Below are 12,969 nucleotides of genomic sequence, written 5' to 3'. Positions count from 1 at the left end.
ACAAACCACAATGGATATAGCCATTAGAATGCTATAGCACTACATCCCAGGGGGTACATATTGCACAGTATTTCCCCTAATAGGTTTTTAGATGCATTCTGTGTAAGTGGAACAACACATGCAGTATTTATTGCTGTTTCCTGAGTACAACACCTCGGCCACCTTCCATATAACTACTAGGTAGAAATATGTAAATGTAATTTATTACATTTAGATTAATACACGAACAATGTCAAACTGTGAGCAAATTGTGTGATATTGTAGTCAGACATTTCCCATTGCTGCACTTGCTTAGAGCTCGATATCAACCTGATTTACTCTTCCATTGATGTATGCTGCAGAGACTAATGATTATGTGCCAGGGTTGGTGCTAAATAGTATCTGACAGGCATGGAAAGGGCTCTCCTGGAACAACTGCGCCCATGCTGGACACTGGCTGCTCCTGCCATGAGCTCAACACTATAGACATCAGGGGTTCATCCTTGACAGTCAATGTGTGGTGTTGCGTAACACTAAGCAAACAATATTACCACTGGCTGGATGGAAATGTGTTTCCACTGCACATGTGAAACCGTGCAAAGCTGTGATTTGCACAAATTTTCTTTTTTTCTTTTTTTTTCTTACTTTGTTAGTTAAAATAGTTCATATGAAAATGAAATAAGTGTAACTTTGAATGTCTATCTTTAAATAAGAATTGTAAATTACACATGCAGGTCTGCAAACAGCCCAACCTACTTACCACACTTATCAAACCTTCGTGAGTGTAACCCAAGGCACTGAGCTCCCTTAAATCATTTCCATATATTCAAAGTAGGTTAACTTTAACTACACATGCAATATTTTCTCCTTAATGCTGCTTCATATGACCCAGGAATTTAAAAAAAAATGAAATTTCAGCATATATAAAATTATTTAATCAACACTTCGTAGAAATTACTTTCAAAAGCTGAAACCGTATTCGTATTTGTTGTAAATGTGGCAGAATTGATTTTTATTAAATGGACCACTGCGCCCCCTGCAGATGGAAGGCCGAACGACCGCCACCAAAATTAACACGGCGTTACCATGGGCAATTTTTGCCCTGTTTTTAAAGTGTCAGACTCCTTCCCAGGCTGGCCGGCCGAAAATATTTAGCCCCCACATAACTTTGTCGATGGATTGAAATGTAAGTATTTGGAGACTGTAGAGTATCGTCAGTTTTCGTCTGGTTTCACACTGGCAACAATGCCCAAACTGACAGGTATACCAGAAGCCGGCGTGCAGAGGTTGCCTGAAAGGAAAAGTTCAGGGCAAAATCCACGTTCTTGTTGCCAAGTTACCAGGCAACGCTAAATTAGTTAGGCCAAGATGGCGAATACACAACAAACACCACAGTGATATTGTTTTTATGCTAAAGTCTTACGCATATAGAGTGAAACGGTGATTATTGACAGGTTTGTATAAGGCGCCTGAGCCAAGATGGAGGATGAAGAGACAACACTGGTAAGCGAAGATGTTTAGATCACACAGCAACGTGCCTGCTCATGTTAAAATTCAGAAAAAAAAATCAGTCTTTCGGGGCCGATGCACCGCGACACGGGGGTAGATGAAGTAGATGTGACAGTCTTTAAGAGGTTTTAAAACGTCCCAGCAGCGACCAAAGCTGTAGTGAAGGAATGAAACGATGATGCAGCTACCGCTTGGCTAGCTAACGCGTGCTAAAGCTAACCGCAGGGTCTCTCCTTCAGCTATTTGGTGTGCTGCAAATAACGTCGTTTCCCAAAACACTCTCTTTCCATCCTGCATGTTTCCCCCCAGGCTTTGATCAGGTATTACTGCCATGAAAGGTATTTCAATCACGCCGTGAACGCTGCTGCAGCCGCTCAGAGGAAATTCGGCAGTGATCCCGTCTACACTTTTTTCCATGCGTATGGAAAACTAATGCAAGGTGAACTGGAGTGGATCAAATCGAACAAAAACATGAGCATTTTTTGGACAGAGTGGTGTCTCCTTACCACCTGCCACACACACGAGCGTTGTGTTGCTGTTTTACCACAGGTCAAATCCAAGGAGCCGCAGCGGAGTTGGACACAATCCGAGATAGCCGAGATTTATCTCTCTGTACACTGATGGCACTCGTCTACGCCGAGAAAAAAAAGACCAAACCAGGTAATCCCCCACACAGAGGCCCTTTTACCCGGGGCACAGCTGTTTGATCCGTTGTTTTTGAGGACTGAGCACAAATAATGATAAGAGGGTAATGTCATTGTATCGACAGACAGAGAAGTCATTCAAGAACTTGATGCTAAAGTCAAAGAAGATCGTAAAAGTGCATCTCCCAAGAGTCTTTATAATGCTGGAATGTTTCTTTGGCTGTTGGGGCGAAATGACAAGGCAAGGGAGTACACAGAGCGAATGATTAAACTCTCCAGTGGTTCTAGAGAGGTGAGACATCAGTATTATTGCTTAAGCCTCAGTATTATTGAGTGTAAAACATTTAATTGTACTGAACTGATTTTTATAAAATTTGTTGATGTTTGATCTTTAGGGGACCATCCTAAAGGCCTGGATAGATGTGACATCTGGTAAAGACGCCAATGCCAGAAAAGCTGGAAAATACTTTGATGAGGGACTAAAAGAAAAAACAGATGTTTTCGCTCTGATGGGAAAGGTGGGGAAATTATGAGGAATACAAATTCAATTTGAATAGTTTTACAAGTTTCAACTAATGATATCATCTCTCCTCTGGCTCTCTTACTGTATTTACTGTCTGTAATTCACTTGAATTGATTGATTGATTGATTGATTGACTTACTGTGTCAGGACAAGGAATATCTTGAAGTTCTCTTGTACTGCACTACTGAGTAACATAAATAAAATGTTTGGTTTGTTCTAGGCACAGTACTATGAATTTCGTCAGAACTACTCTGGAGCACTGGAGATGGTTAACCAGGTCATTGTAGGTTTCCCTGGTTTCTTACCTGCTCTGATCAAGAAGATGAAACTGTTACTCAGCCTTCAAGACTGGGATCAAACCGTAGATGCAGCAAACAGGTAATTGCTGTGGTCATTGCAAAGTTTATCCCAAATTATTAACAGAGTTCACATTTCTCTCAGTGAAACCTTATCTGAGCTCTCTTCCCCAGATTCATAAATGAATGTGACGGGGGTTCAGTTTCTTGTGTGAGATCAGAGTGCATAAAAACATTTGGACTCACCACGAGACATATTAGAGTAAGCACAGGCTTGCTTTACAAAGAGCTCATCATTCAAGTGCAAATTAAACACTAGTGTGATGCCTCAAACCAGTGCATACTGACTAAGTCGTTGTTGGTGTTTGCCCCACTGGAGCTTAGCCAGTGCCACACGATATAAAAAGGTCTTTGAGCCAAAATGCAGAACTCTAACACAATTCCAAAGAATTGAAGCTTCCGGTTCATAGATGGGTCAAAGCAGTACACAGTATACTTGATATTCTTAAGCGACTCTCATAATTCCACGTAGTTTTCGTTTTATTTGACTGGAGCTTAACATGGTCCTGCAACGGTATCAAATATTCTATTATTATCAATGAAATAAATTAAGTCCGATTAAGTGAAGGAGATGCATCATTCTCACAGTGCCTTATATTTGTGTCATATTTCAGACTTTTACAGAAGGATAAAAATAACCTGGAGGCACTACGGATGTTGGCACTGCATTCTTTATGTAGAAATGGAGATATTGCTGAGGTAAATAGTTTTGTTTTTTTTTTTTTATACATGTTCACTCTTTGGACTTAGCAATGTACTTCAGCAGGGACAAATGTGAGATAGTAAATACTAGTGTTTCTGATTGTGCTGTGGGCAAGTGATTAATTTACTGAAACTCTTAAATGTCCTTTTTCCAGTCAGTAAAACAGCTTTCAAATCTCATCAGCAACTTGGATATTTTGGAGCCACACAATCCTGAGCTTTTCTACAGAATGTCTCTAGCCTTCACTCGTATTGTAAGTCAATTTTCAGTTTTCTTTCTAAATTCGTAATGCTGCATTTTTAGTGTGTTTTTTTTTTTTTTTTTTTTTCGTGTGGATTCATCACTCTTCTTGATGTTTTTCTTTCCTCTAAGTGTGGACGAAATGAGAAAGTGATTGAGCAGACATTCAGGATGGTGGAAAGAGCCTTCTCTGTGGCATCAGGAGACTCAGATTTCGCCACGGAGATGGGCTACCAGATGGTCCTTCAGGGCAGAATCAGGGAGGCTATGAAGTGGTACAAGACCGCTATGACCTTGGATGAGACAAGTGTTTCTGCTTTGACTGGTAATATGCTATAGTAATTAATCAGATGTCCACACAACACTGAGGGTCCACAGTTAGTCAGATGATGTCATTTTTTTTCTCTTATTTTTTTACCAAATTTGTGTGAAACAGGAATTATTCGATGCCAGCTGATAGAAGGTCATCTTGATGATGCAGAACAACAGCTGGAATTTCTCACAGAGATTCAACAATCTATTGGAAAATCAGGGGTAATATGTTTATGTCTTTTAAAAAACAATATCAAATGCCTTTTTAATCAATCGTTTAGAATAATTTGTTTTACTCAATAAGAGGAGATGTTAGGCAATAAAAGAGAGCATCTGGCAACAGAGGGCTGAGCTGCTTTGGAAGTTCTTCAGTATTTACTCCTCAGTCATTCTCCCTCTGAAACTTTTTCTTTTGCTCTTTATGTTTGTGTTTTTGATCCATTTTGTACACCTTGCCAGGTGTCTCCCCCCTGTTGTCTTCCTTTACTTATTTTCTTTTATCTAACATTTTTCTCCCTTGATTTATTTCTTCTTTTTTCTCCATCTTATTAGGAACTACTGTACCTGCGTGCTGTTCTGGCAGTGAAAAAGCGCAGACCCCAGGAACAGGTGACTAACTTGCTGAATGATGCAGTGGACACGCATTTCTCCACACTGCAGGGTCTGCCTCTGGGAGTGGAGTACTTTGAGAAACTCAACCCTGACTTCCTTTTGGAGATTGTCAATGAGTATCTTGCACTGTGTCCTGCTAAGGTATGTCAGGGAGATGCATCTGTGACAGGCTGTCCATACATTCATTTTTTCCCACTTGTTTTTTTATTTTGCACATTTGAGGATAGTATGAAAACGGTATGCATGTCAATTGTCTTGTAATATCAGTATTTAAAAAACCTTGCCTGCTGATGTTTTAGCCTCCAGCCCAGGGCCAGCCTCCTGCTCCTCAGCTCCAGCACTGTGCAACACTGTTGGACACTGTGGTCAAGATTTTGCCAGGCCTCCTCCAAGCAGTCTTCCTGCTGGCCAAAGTCAGATATCAGTCTGGTGAGGATTGCATTTAAAACATGTAACTGTGTTTCTGTTTCCTTCTTTTGCTGTTTTTCTAAGTGGACTGCTACTGTGTTCGTTCAGGTGACACTGACACTGCTCAGAGCAGTCTGCATCATTGTTTGGATCAATGTCCGTCTCATGCAGATGCTCATCTGCTTATGGCACAGATCCATCTCCTGCAGGGTAACTTCGCTTTGTCTTCCCAGTCTCTTGAACTCTGCCTCAGCCATAACTTTGAGGTGAGATCGCTGTCAACATTGTGATATTAATGGGTGCTAAATCTTCTTGAGGCAGTCTACATTTTTAATCCACAGCAGAATATGCTAATTGAAGCTCTTCCACTGTTATCTGCAACATTTAGATGTGCATCAGCCATATTCATACAAAAAATAGATAGAAATGAAGGGTAGAAGAAACCAATATTGACTAATCAGTCAATACTATTTTTGTTCACGATAATCAGCAGCAGCAAGGAGTTATCAGTGTCAATACACTATATAGTCTTAAAACCTTCAACAATATTTGAGGTAGTCAGGTTTGGGCTTATTAAAAGTGTCAGTTTTCAAAAAAATTTGTCAACTTAAAGTGTGTCATCGTGGCATTTGAGCTGATTCAGGCTGATAAATAATTTTTTTTTTATGGTTTTTCTTTGGTTTAACCAGAAATTCCACTTCGGATTTATGCACAGGATCTTGATAAATTTGATTTTATACTGGGATTGCATACCTAAATAGCTCATGACTTCTTTCCCATTCCAGATCCGAGAACATCCTTTGTACCACCTGATCCAGGCTCAGACTAAGAAGAAAATGGGTGAACTGACAGAGGCTATTCAGACATTGCAGATGGCCATGAGTCTTCCAGGTGTCCGTAGAGCTGGATCCTCATCCAAGTCCAAGAGTAAGAAGATTGAGCTGAGCCCTGTTGACTGCGTCTCTGTCTTCTTAGAGTTAGCTGAGGCCCTGTGGCTCAATGGCGAACAGGTAAAGTAGTGAGTTTTGACTTCAGAAGGAAAAATATGGGTTTCCACATATTTTTAGTACAAAAATAAATCTTTTTAAATCAATAAATCAAATTGATTTTATATTTCAGCATGAGGCAGCAAAGATAATGCAAGATGCCATCATTGAGTTCTCGGGCACCCCTGAAGAGCTGCGTGTCACTATTGCCAATGCAGACCTGGCCCTGCTGCGTGGTGACACTGAGCTGGCACTGAGTATGCTTAGAAACATTACCCCAGAGCAGCCCTACTACATCCAAGCCAAGGAGAAAATGGCAGGCATATATTTGAACCACCGAAAAGAGAAACGTCTTTATGCAAGCTGTTACAGGTGAGCAGCAAATCCTGATCCAAATGAACAAAAAAAAAGGATCAGACTCTAAATGTCATCTTGATGTAACATAGTAGCAGAACATATGAATACATATTCTCCATTGGAAACCTCATGTATTGTAAATGTTTATCTTAACAGTAATGGCTGAAACTTAATTATATACATCACTCTGAGATATGTAGCCTGTAGTAGGATTAAAACCACAAACCTAAAACAGTTTTAGCTAAAGCCATTCATGCATGAAGAACTGTGCACAGTCTGCATAGCTGCCTCCAATCTTCTCTTGATGCTGCTTGTTTTGACAGTCGAGACATAGTAAAGCATGAGTGAAGCAGCCGAGGGATCCAGTGTGCCTACATAATGAAGTACACCATATGTGATGCAGTATCCTTCTCTTTTCTCCAGAGAAATGGTGGAGAAGCTGCCAAGCCCGCATACATATCTCTTGCTAGGTGATGCCTACATGAACATTCAAGAGGTGGGTAATATCATTCAGCTGCGGCTGTGGGGTATTTTTCTATATCCCATGACAGTTTAGAACAGCTTTAAGGTGTTACCTGCATAAAATGATCAAATTCTTGATTGTTTGGTTAGTCACATTTTTGTTTTAGCTATGTCATTCATAATAAAACAAAACTTAGAGACCTTTTGGGGAAAAAAAAGTAAATAATTAAAGGAATCATAGAAATTGTCAATGCTTCAATCAAGGACTGGACAAGAGAAGGTTACACAAAACAAAATGGAGAATAATTCATCCTGAATGATAAAAAAGGAACACAGGATGTCTCTCTTTCAGTTTTCACCCAGAAGCTGAGAGCAGTATAATGAAACAGAATAACTTTGGAATTGCATCTTTGTAAATTTTATACACATTAGAGGAATGTTGCACATAGCAATTTCTTTCTTAAGGTGGACCAGGAAAAAGCCTAATTTCTTCTCTTTAATCTATAACATTAATTTGTCATGATTTTAACGCTTCACAATTCACATAAAATTGTTAAAATAAACATTAAATTAGCAAATCTACTTCCCTTGGGGCAGAATTAAAATGCACTTATAGTATGGATTTTGGCAATACATTCAGTTTTCCTGGAAATCCTGCAAAATTATTGACTACTTTTCAGATTGATATTTCACATATGAAAGGAAAAAACTGTTGAAAATAATGTGTTGGGAAAGAACATGGAGCAAACAATGAAAATCCTACAACAGCAAGAATCTGGAACAGCTATGTTTAGGTCTAGAGCAATCTAAATGATCACCCATTGCATGGTAGCTCACAGGGGATCATTAACAGCCCCTGTGAACAGAAGCTGAGCAAAAATAACACCCTGCACTGCAACACAGTATTTTTTGCAGTTTACATAAAGCAAGAAAAAGAGTTAATTGTTACCACACAATGTTTCACCAATAAGAAAAAGAGAGCTAAATCTGTTCTTGTAGATATGGATGAAAGAATTAGAGGAAACATTATGATCAAACATTCCAGCATTCACACTCATACACACTACAAAATGGAAATTTAAACTTAAGAATTTATTTCGCTAAATATGTTCACAGTTAATGAAGTACTTAGACCATAGTATGAGAGTGAGAGCACTAATATGAAGACAAAGACTGGGGGTCTGGTCACCCACACAGTTTTATAGGTAGCGATCCAAGCCCCCTCCTCTTGAAGATCGTTCATGTTAATGCACACTGTGGTTGGACTGGATATCTTTACCCACCAGCTCTCGATTTGATGTAAATCAAAGCTTTTAAGCTGTTTACCAACTGTACACAACATTTTGTAAATAGTGAAGTGTATCAATCTGCCTGAAAAATATTTATAGAAACCTAAAACTAATAGTACATTTTACCACCACTTCTTGTCACGTGTTTATCTTCAGCCAGAGAAAGCCATTGAAGTTTATGAGTGTGCTCTAAAGAAAAACCCCAAAGATGGTGCTTTAGCCAGCAAGATTGGAAAAGCCCTGGTGAAGACTCATAACTATGGGAAGGTTTGTTTGTACGCTCTTTCAAAGATAAACAAAATTCACAGAGATAAACTAGCGTTGACACAAGACTGGTGTTTACACAGGCAATAAATTACTATGAAGCTGCCTTGAAAACTGAGCAACAGAACTTCCTACGCTATGACCTGGCTGAGCTGCTGTTGAAGATGAAGCAGTATGAGCTCTGTGAGAGAGTCCTGCATGAGTCTCTGGCTCATGAGCCAGGTACGTAAGATGTCACAATACTTACATATACAAACACACAGTGAAATCTTGACGTCAGAAGACACCATTAGAAAGAAGAGGAGAATCACGGGGGTGTTTTGCGCACAGATTTAGTAATATAAGTAATGTTTTAGCATGAACAACTCAATGCACAGATAGAGAACACATTAGAAAATAGGTTTTATGTTAATGCTGTTTAATTTATAGACCAAATGAAAACATATCTCCGTTATGTTTCAGAAAAAAAGTATTTACTGATCATTTTGAATTGTCTTTTGTTGTGTTGTGTTTTCAACTTGACTTTGTTCTTTGGGCCTACTCAGTGAATGAACTACCAGCACTCTCAGATGACTGTCGTTACCTGGTCCTGTTGGCAAAGGTCCAAAATAAGGTTGACAAAAAGGAGGAGGCTTTGCTTTCCCTACAAAGAGTAAGTGGTTCTTGTTAACCATTTTATATTTTGTATCAAATATTTTGTTAAATAGTTTGTTTCTAAGTACTAGTTAGTGGTTTGCTTAATAACAAATATAGAAATTATTTAAAACATTTTGAATTGCAATAATCTTGAGATGATAATGATGATCATTCTAAGGTTGTTTATTTGCTGTTTTTAGGCCCGGGACGTGCAGGCCAAAGTGCTTAAGCGGGTGCAGTTGGAGCAGCCTGACGCTGTCCCCATGCAGAAGCAGCTTGCTGCAGAGATCTGTGCCGAGATCGCTAAATACTACACGAGTCAGAGGGGCTATGAGAGAGCAGTCAAATTCTACAAAGAAGCTCTTGTGTATTGTGAGACTGATCGCAAGGTCAGTGGAGCTGAATCAAAAACCTTCTGTGTACTCACTGCAGCTGTGGTTAACAAGCTCTGGCATCTTTTAGCGTTGTGTCCTTGTGTTTTTAAAATGTTGTGATCTTCGTAGTTTATAATTCGATTTAAGGCAAAAATAAATCTGTCAAACGCTATTCCACGAATAATCTTGTCAAATCAACTTCATTTTTATGAAAGCACTCCCTGTTCATAGGTGATGCTGGAGTTGGCTTCGTTGTACCTCACTCTGGATGAGAGCGATGCATGCCAGGAGCAATGCAGCATCATTCTGAAGAATGACCAGTTTAATGAAGACGCCACTTTGGTTTGTTCTGTGGCCTCCAAACACAACTGTGACTATTACCTTTCCTTAGGAACAAAAATATAGAACTAATTTTTTCCATATGTTTTTCTTCAGATGATGGCTAACATTATGTTGAAGAAGCAAGACTATGAAAAAGCTATTTTCCATTTTCAACAACTCCTGGAGCGCAAACCAGGTGCAACTGAGCACCTTTTTTTTTTTTTTTTTTAAACAACACAAATTTGTGATCAATATCAATGTGATGATTTTTTATTTCAGACAACTACCAAACTCTGTCCCATCTGATTGACTTATTGAGGAGGGCTGGCAAGTTGGAAGAAATCCCCAGATTTCTTGATATGGCCGAAAAACATTCACCCAGGCATAAGTTTGACCCTGGATTTAACTACTGCAAAGGCCTTTATCTTTGGTATGTTGGGAAAAGTACCTCCTTGAGATTATGGGGACTCCAGTTTCGGGTTAAGTACATTGTGTGATTAAATTTGTGCTTGTCCCTCAGGTATACAGGAGAGCCCAATGATGCTCTGCGACACTTTAACAAAGCGCGCAAAGACAATGATTGGGGTCAAAATGCTGTATATAACATGATTGAAATCTACCTAAACCCTGACAATGAGACCAGGGGAGGAGAAGTGTTTGACAATTTAGATGGTGAAATTGGGTGAGCTGCAATAGGAGCTTCTAAGTTGTAATATACAAAGTATGTATGTGGTTTAAACCCACGGTCTTACTCAGGATCAACTTGTCTATCATCAGGAACTCCACAGAGAAGCAGGAGTCAGAGCAAGTTGCTGTGAGAACTGCTGAGAAGCTGCTGAAGGAGATAAAGCCTCAGACACCAGGTGGACACATACAATACCGTATCCTGGAGAATTACTGCTTTCTGGCAACTAAACAGAAGGCCAATGTAGAGAAAGCCCTCAGTGTTTTCACAGAGATTGCAAACAATGAGGTAAGTAAACTCCACGTGGCGGTTATGATTTACATTACCCCCTCTTTTGTAAATAGACCCATAACAGGAGCCGTGCATTATTTCAGGCTTCCTCTTGGTTCATTCATTTTGTTTGTTCATGAGTTGAAATGCACTGCGTTAGGGTGAGATAAAGGGACCGTGTAGTTACAAAATAAAATATATTTTCAAAAAAAGAAGATGAAATTTTATCATTTACCATTGCGTGCTAAAGTAATGGGAGTATGGTTTTGGTCTAAACTAATTCCAGTTGGACAGTCAAGGGAGGTGTTGCCAGATTCATCCTGTCTTACCAGAATTGTTTGGTTGAATTCAGAAAGACCACGTCCCAGCACTGTTGGCCATGGCGACAGCTTATATGATGCTAAAACAAACTCCTCGAGCCAGGAACCAGCTCAAACGCATAGCTAAAATGAATTGGAGCATTGCTGACGCCGATGAGTTTGAGAAGAGCTGGCTGCTCTTGGCAGACATCTATATCCATTCGGGGAAGAACGACATGGCCAGAGACCTCTTGGAGAGATGCCTCAATCATAATAAGGTCAATACTGAAAATATTGTCACTGCTTTTATGTTATGTGGTTTGTGGCCTTTTATGGTCTTTTATTTTAAATACTTTGTGATAATAGTTACACTTTTGTTCCACAGTCATGCTGTAAAGCTCATGAATATCTGGGCTACATATTGGAAAAAGAGCAGGCATTCTGTGATGCAACAGTCAAATATGAACTGGCTTGGAAATATGGAAATCGAACCAACCCAACTATTGGTAAGTCAGTGAAATGACATGTCCAGTTCTGTTTATGAGGTAAAAGAGGTAAAGAGACATACGTGTAATATTTGCTTTTATTTCAGGTTACAAGCTTGCTTTCAACTACTTAAAAGCTAAGAGGCATGTTGACGCCATAGATGTGTGTCATAAGGTGAGACGCCCTGAATGTCCACAGTTGATGAGCTTTGAGCTGGTACTTTCCCACAAATCATGTTTGCTCTCATTCACAGATTCTGGCTGCTCACCCAAATTACCCGAGAATAAAGAAGGAAATCCTGGACAAAGCTCGTGCTGCCCTGAGATCTTAGTGCTGGACATGTGTGTGTCTGTGTGTTTGCATGTGTGAAAAGACACTTGGTCTGTATGATTTATGGAAATGAGTCAACTACCTTTGAGTCCAGTGTTATTGTTGAAGTTCTAAACACTGCAATGATTCATGTTATTTATGTCTTTATTAAACATTGACCAAAGACATTGTTTAAAGGAAAGAATATTTAAAGTTTGTTCATCAAAACTGAAATGTTCTCCCTAATATGTAGAAAAATATAGATCTTTCCTATTTTTCCTCATAACTTGTTGATATGTGCCGTGTTGTTATGAATATTACAGTGTAATTATGTATTTTACGTTTTTTGAAACTTTGCATTAAAATAAAGTTATTTTGAAGCTCAGATTTTGTTCTGTCTTTTTTTTTTTTTTTTTTTTTTTACTTTCTTTCCTCTCGCTTTTAATTTGTGTGGTGAAGACAGTTGACATCAGTCTGCACACAGACAAACGTTTCCGTGGAGGGAAGGAAGGACAGGGCGAACGTTTTAATGGACCCAATAAAGCGCACGCCTGCCGGGGAACACAGTCAGTCAGTCCCCACAGAAAGACGTCAAACTGGGCGGCAGATCGGCCTCCCTGCGGCTGGAATCCGGACTGTTCCTCCTCATTAGGACCATCCGCCGACGGAGAGCCGGGAAACCAGAGGATCGGTCCGCCGGTGAGCGTCTGAAGTGGGATCAGGAGTGAATGAACTCAGAGCAGGAACTCCCGCTCTGTCCGCAGCACGCGGACCATGTGCTTTTATTATTATTGTTCGCTTATTTTTGGTGTTTGTGGTGTGAGTTTGTTCCCAGAGAGGCTGATTGGATGGTGTGTGTGTGTGTGCGTTCCTCTGGTGTCAGTAGCCCGGCAACCCCCCCGAATGACCTGAACCAATCCCATTAATGACACTGTTAAGGATTTA

General features: G+C 39.8%; 1 protein-coding gene across 2 annotated transcripts; it reads left to right on the top strand.

Moving 5' to 3' along the window:
* Positions 1-1,336: 1,336 nt before the first annotated feature.
* Positions 1,337-12,397, top strand: ttc21b (tetratricopeptide repeat domain 21B). 2 transcript variants are annotated; one of them, XM_029530052.1, is made up of 29 exons: positions 1,337-1,482; positions 1,798-1,927; positions 2,038-2,148; positions 2,258-2,424; positions 2,528-2,650; positions 2,876-3,033; positions 3,626-3,710; positions 3,869-3,967; positions 4,087-4,279; positions 4,391-4,488; positions 4,819-5,019; positions 5,178-5,307; positions 5,395-5,552; positions 6,072-6,296; positions 6,406-6,644; positions 7,053-7,125; positions 8,537-8,647; positions 8,728-8,866; positions 9,190-9,296; positions 9,481-9,669; positions 9,886-9,996; positions 10,090-10,171; positions 10,255-10,405; positions 10,496-10,657; positions 10,753-10,948; positions 11,283-11,507; positions 11,615-11,735; positions 11,822-11,889; positions 11,969-12,397. In XM_029530052.1, exons 1-29 carry the CDS (start codon positions 1,459-1,461, stop codon positions 12,044-12,046), a joined length of 3,954 nt encoding a protein of 1,317 aa, XP_029385912.1. In that variant the 5' UTR covers positions 1,337-1,458; the 3' UTR covers positions 12,047-12,397. The 2 variants fall into 2 exon arrangements, with proteins under 2 accessions (XP_029385912.1, XP_029385913.1); XM_029530053.1 differs by lacking the exon at positions 1,798-1,927 and having other exon boundaries at positions 1,370-1,482.
* Positions 12,398-12,969: the final 572 nt, after the last annotated feature.

This window comes from Echeneis naucrates, chromosome 21 (assembly GCF_900963305.1).
Source record: "Echeneis naucrates chromosome 21, fEcheNa1.1, whole genome shotgun sequence".
In the NCBI taxonomy this organism is placed as follows: Eukaryota; Metazoa; Chordata; class Actinopteri; order Carangiformes; family Echeneidae; genus Echeneis; species Echeneis naucrates.
Note: the sequence above shows the minus strand (reverse complement) of the source record. Positions and strands in the feature narration are given on the sequence as shown.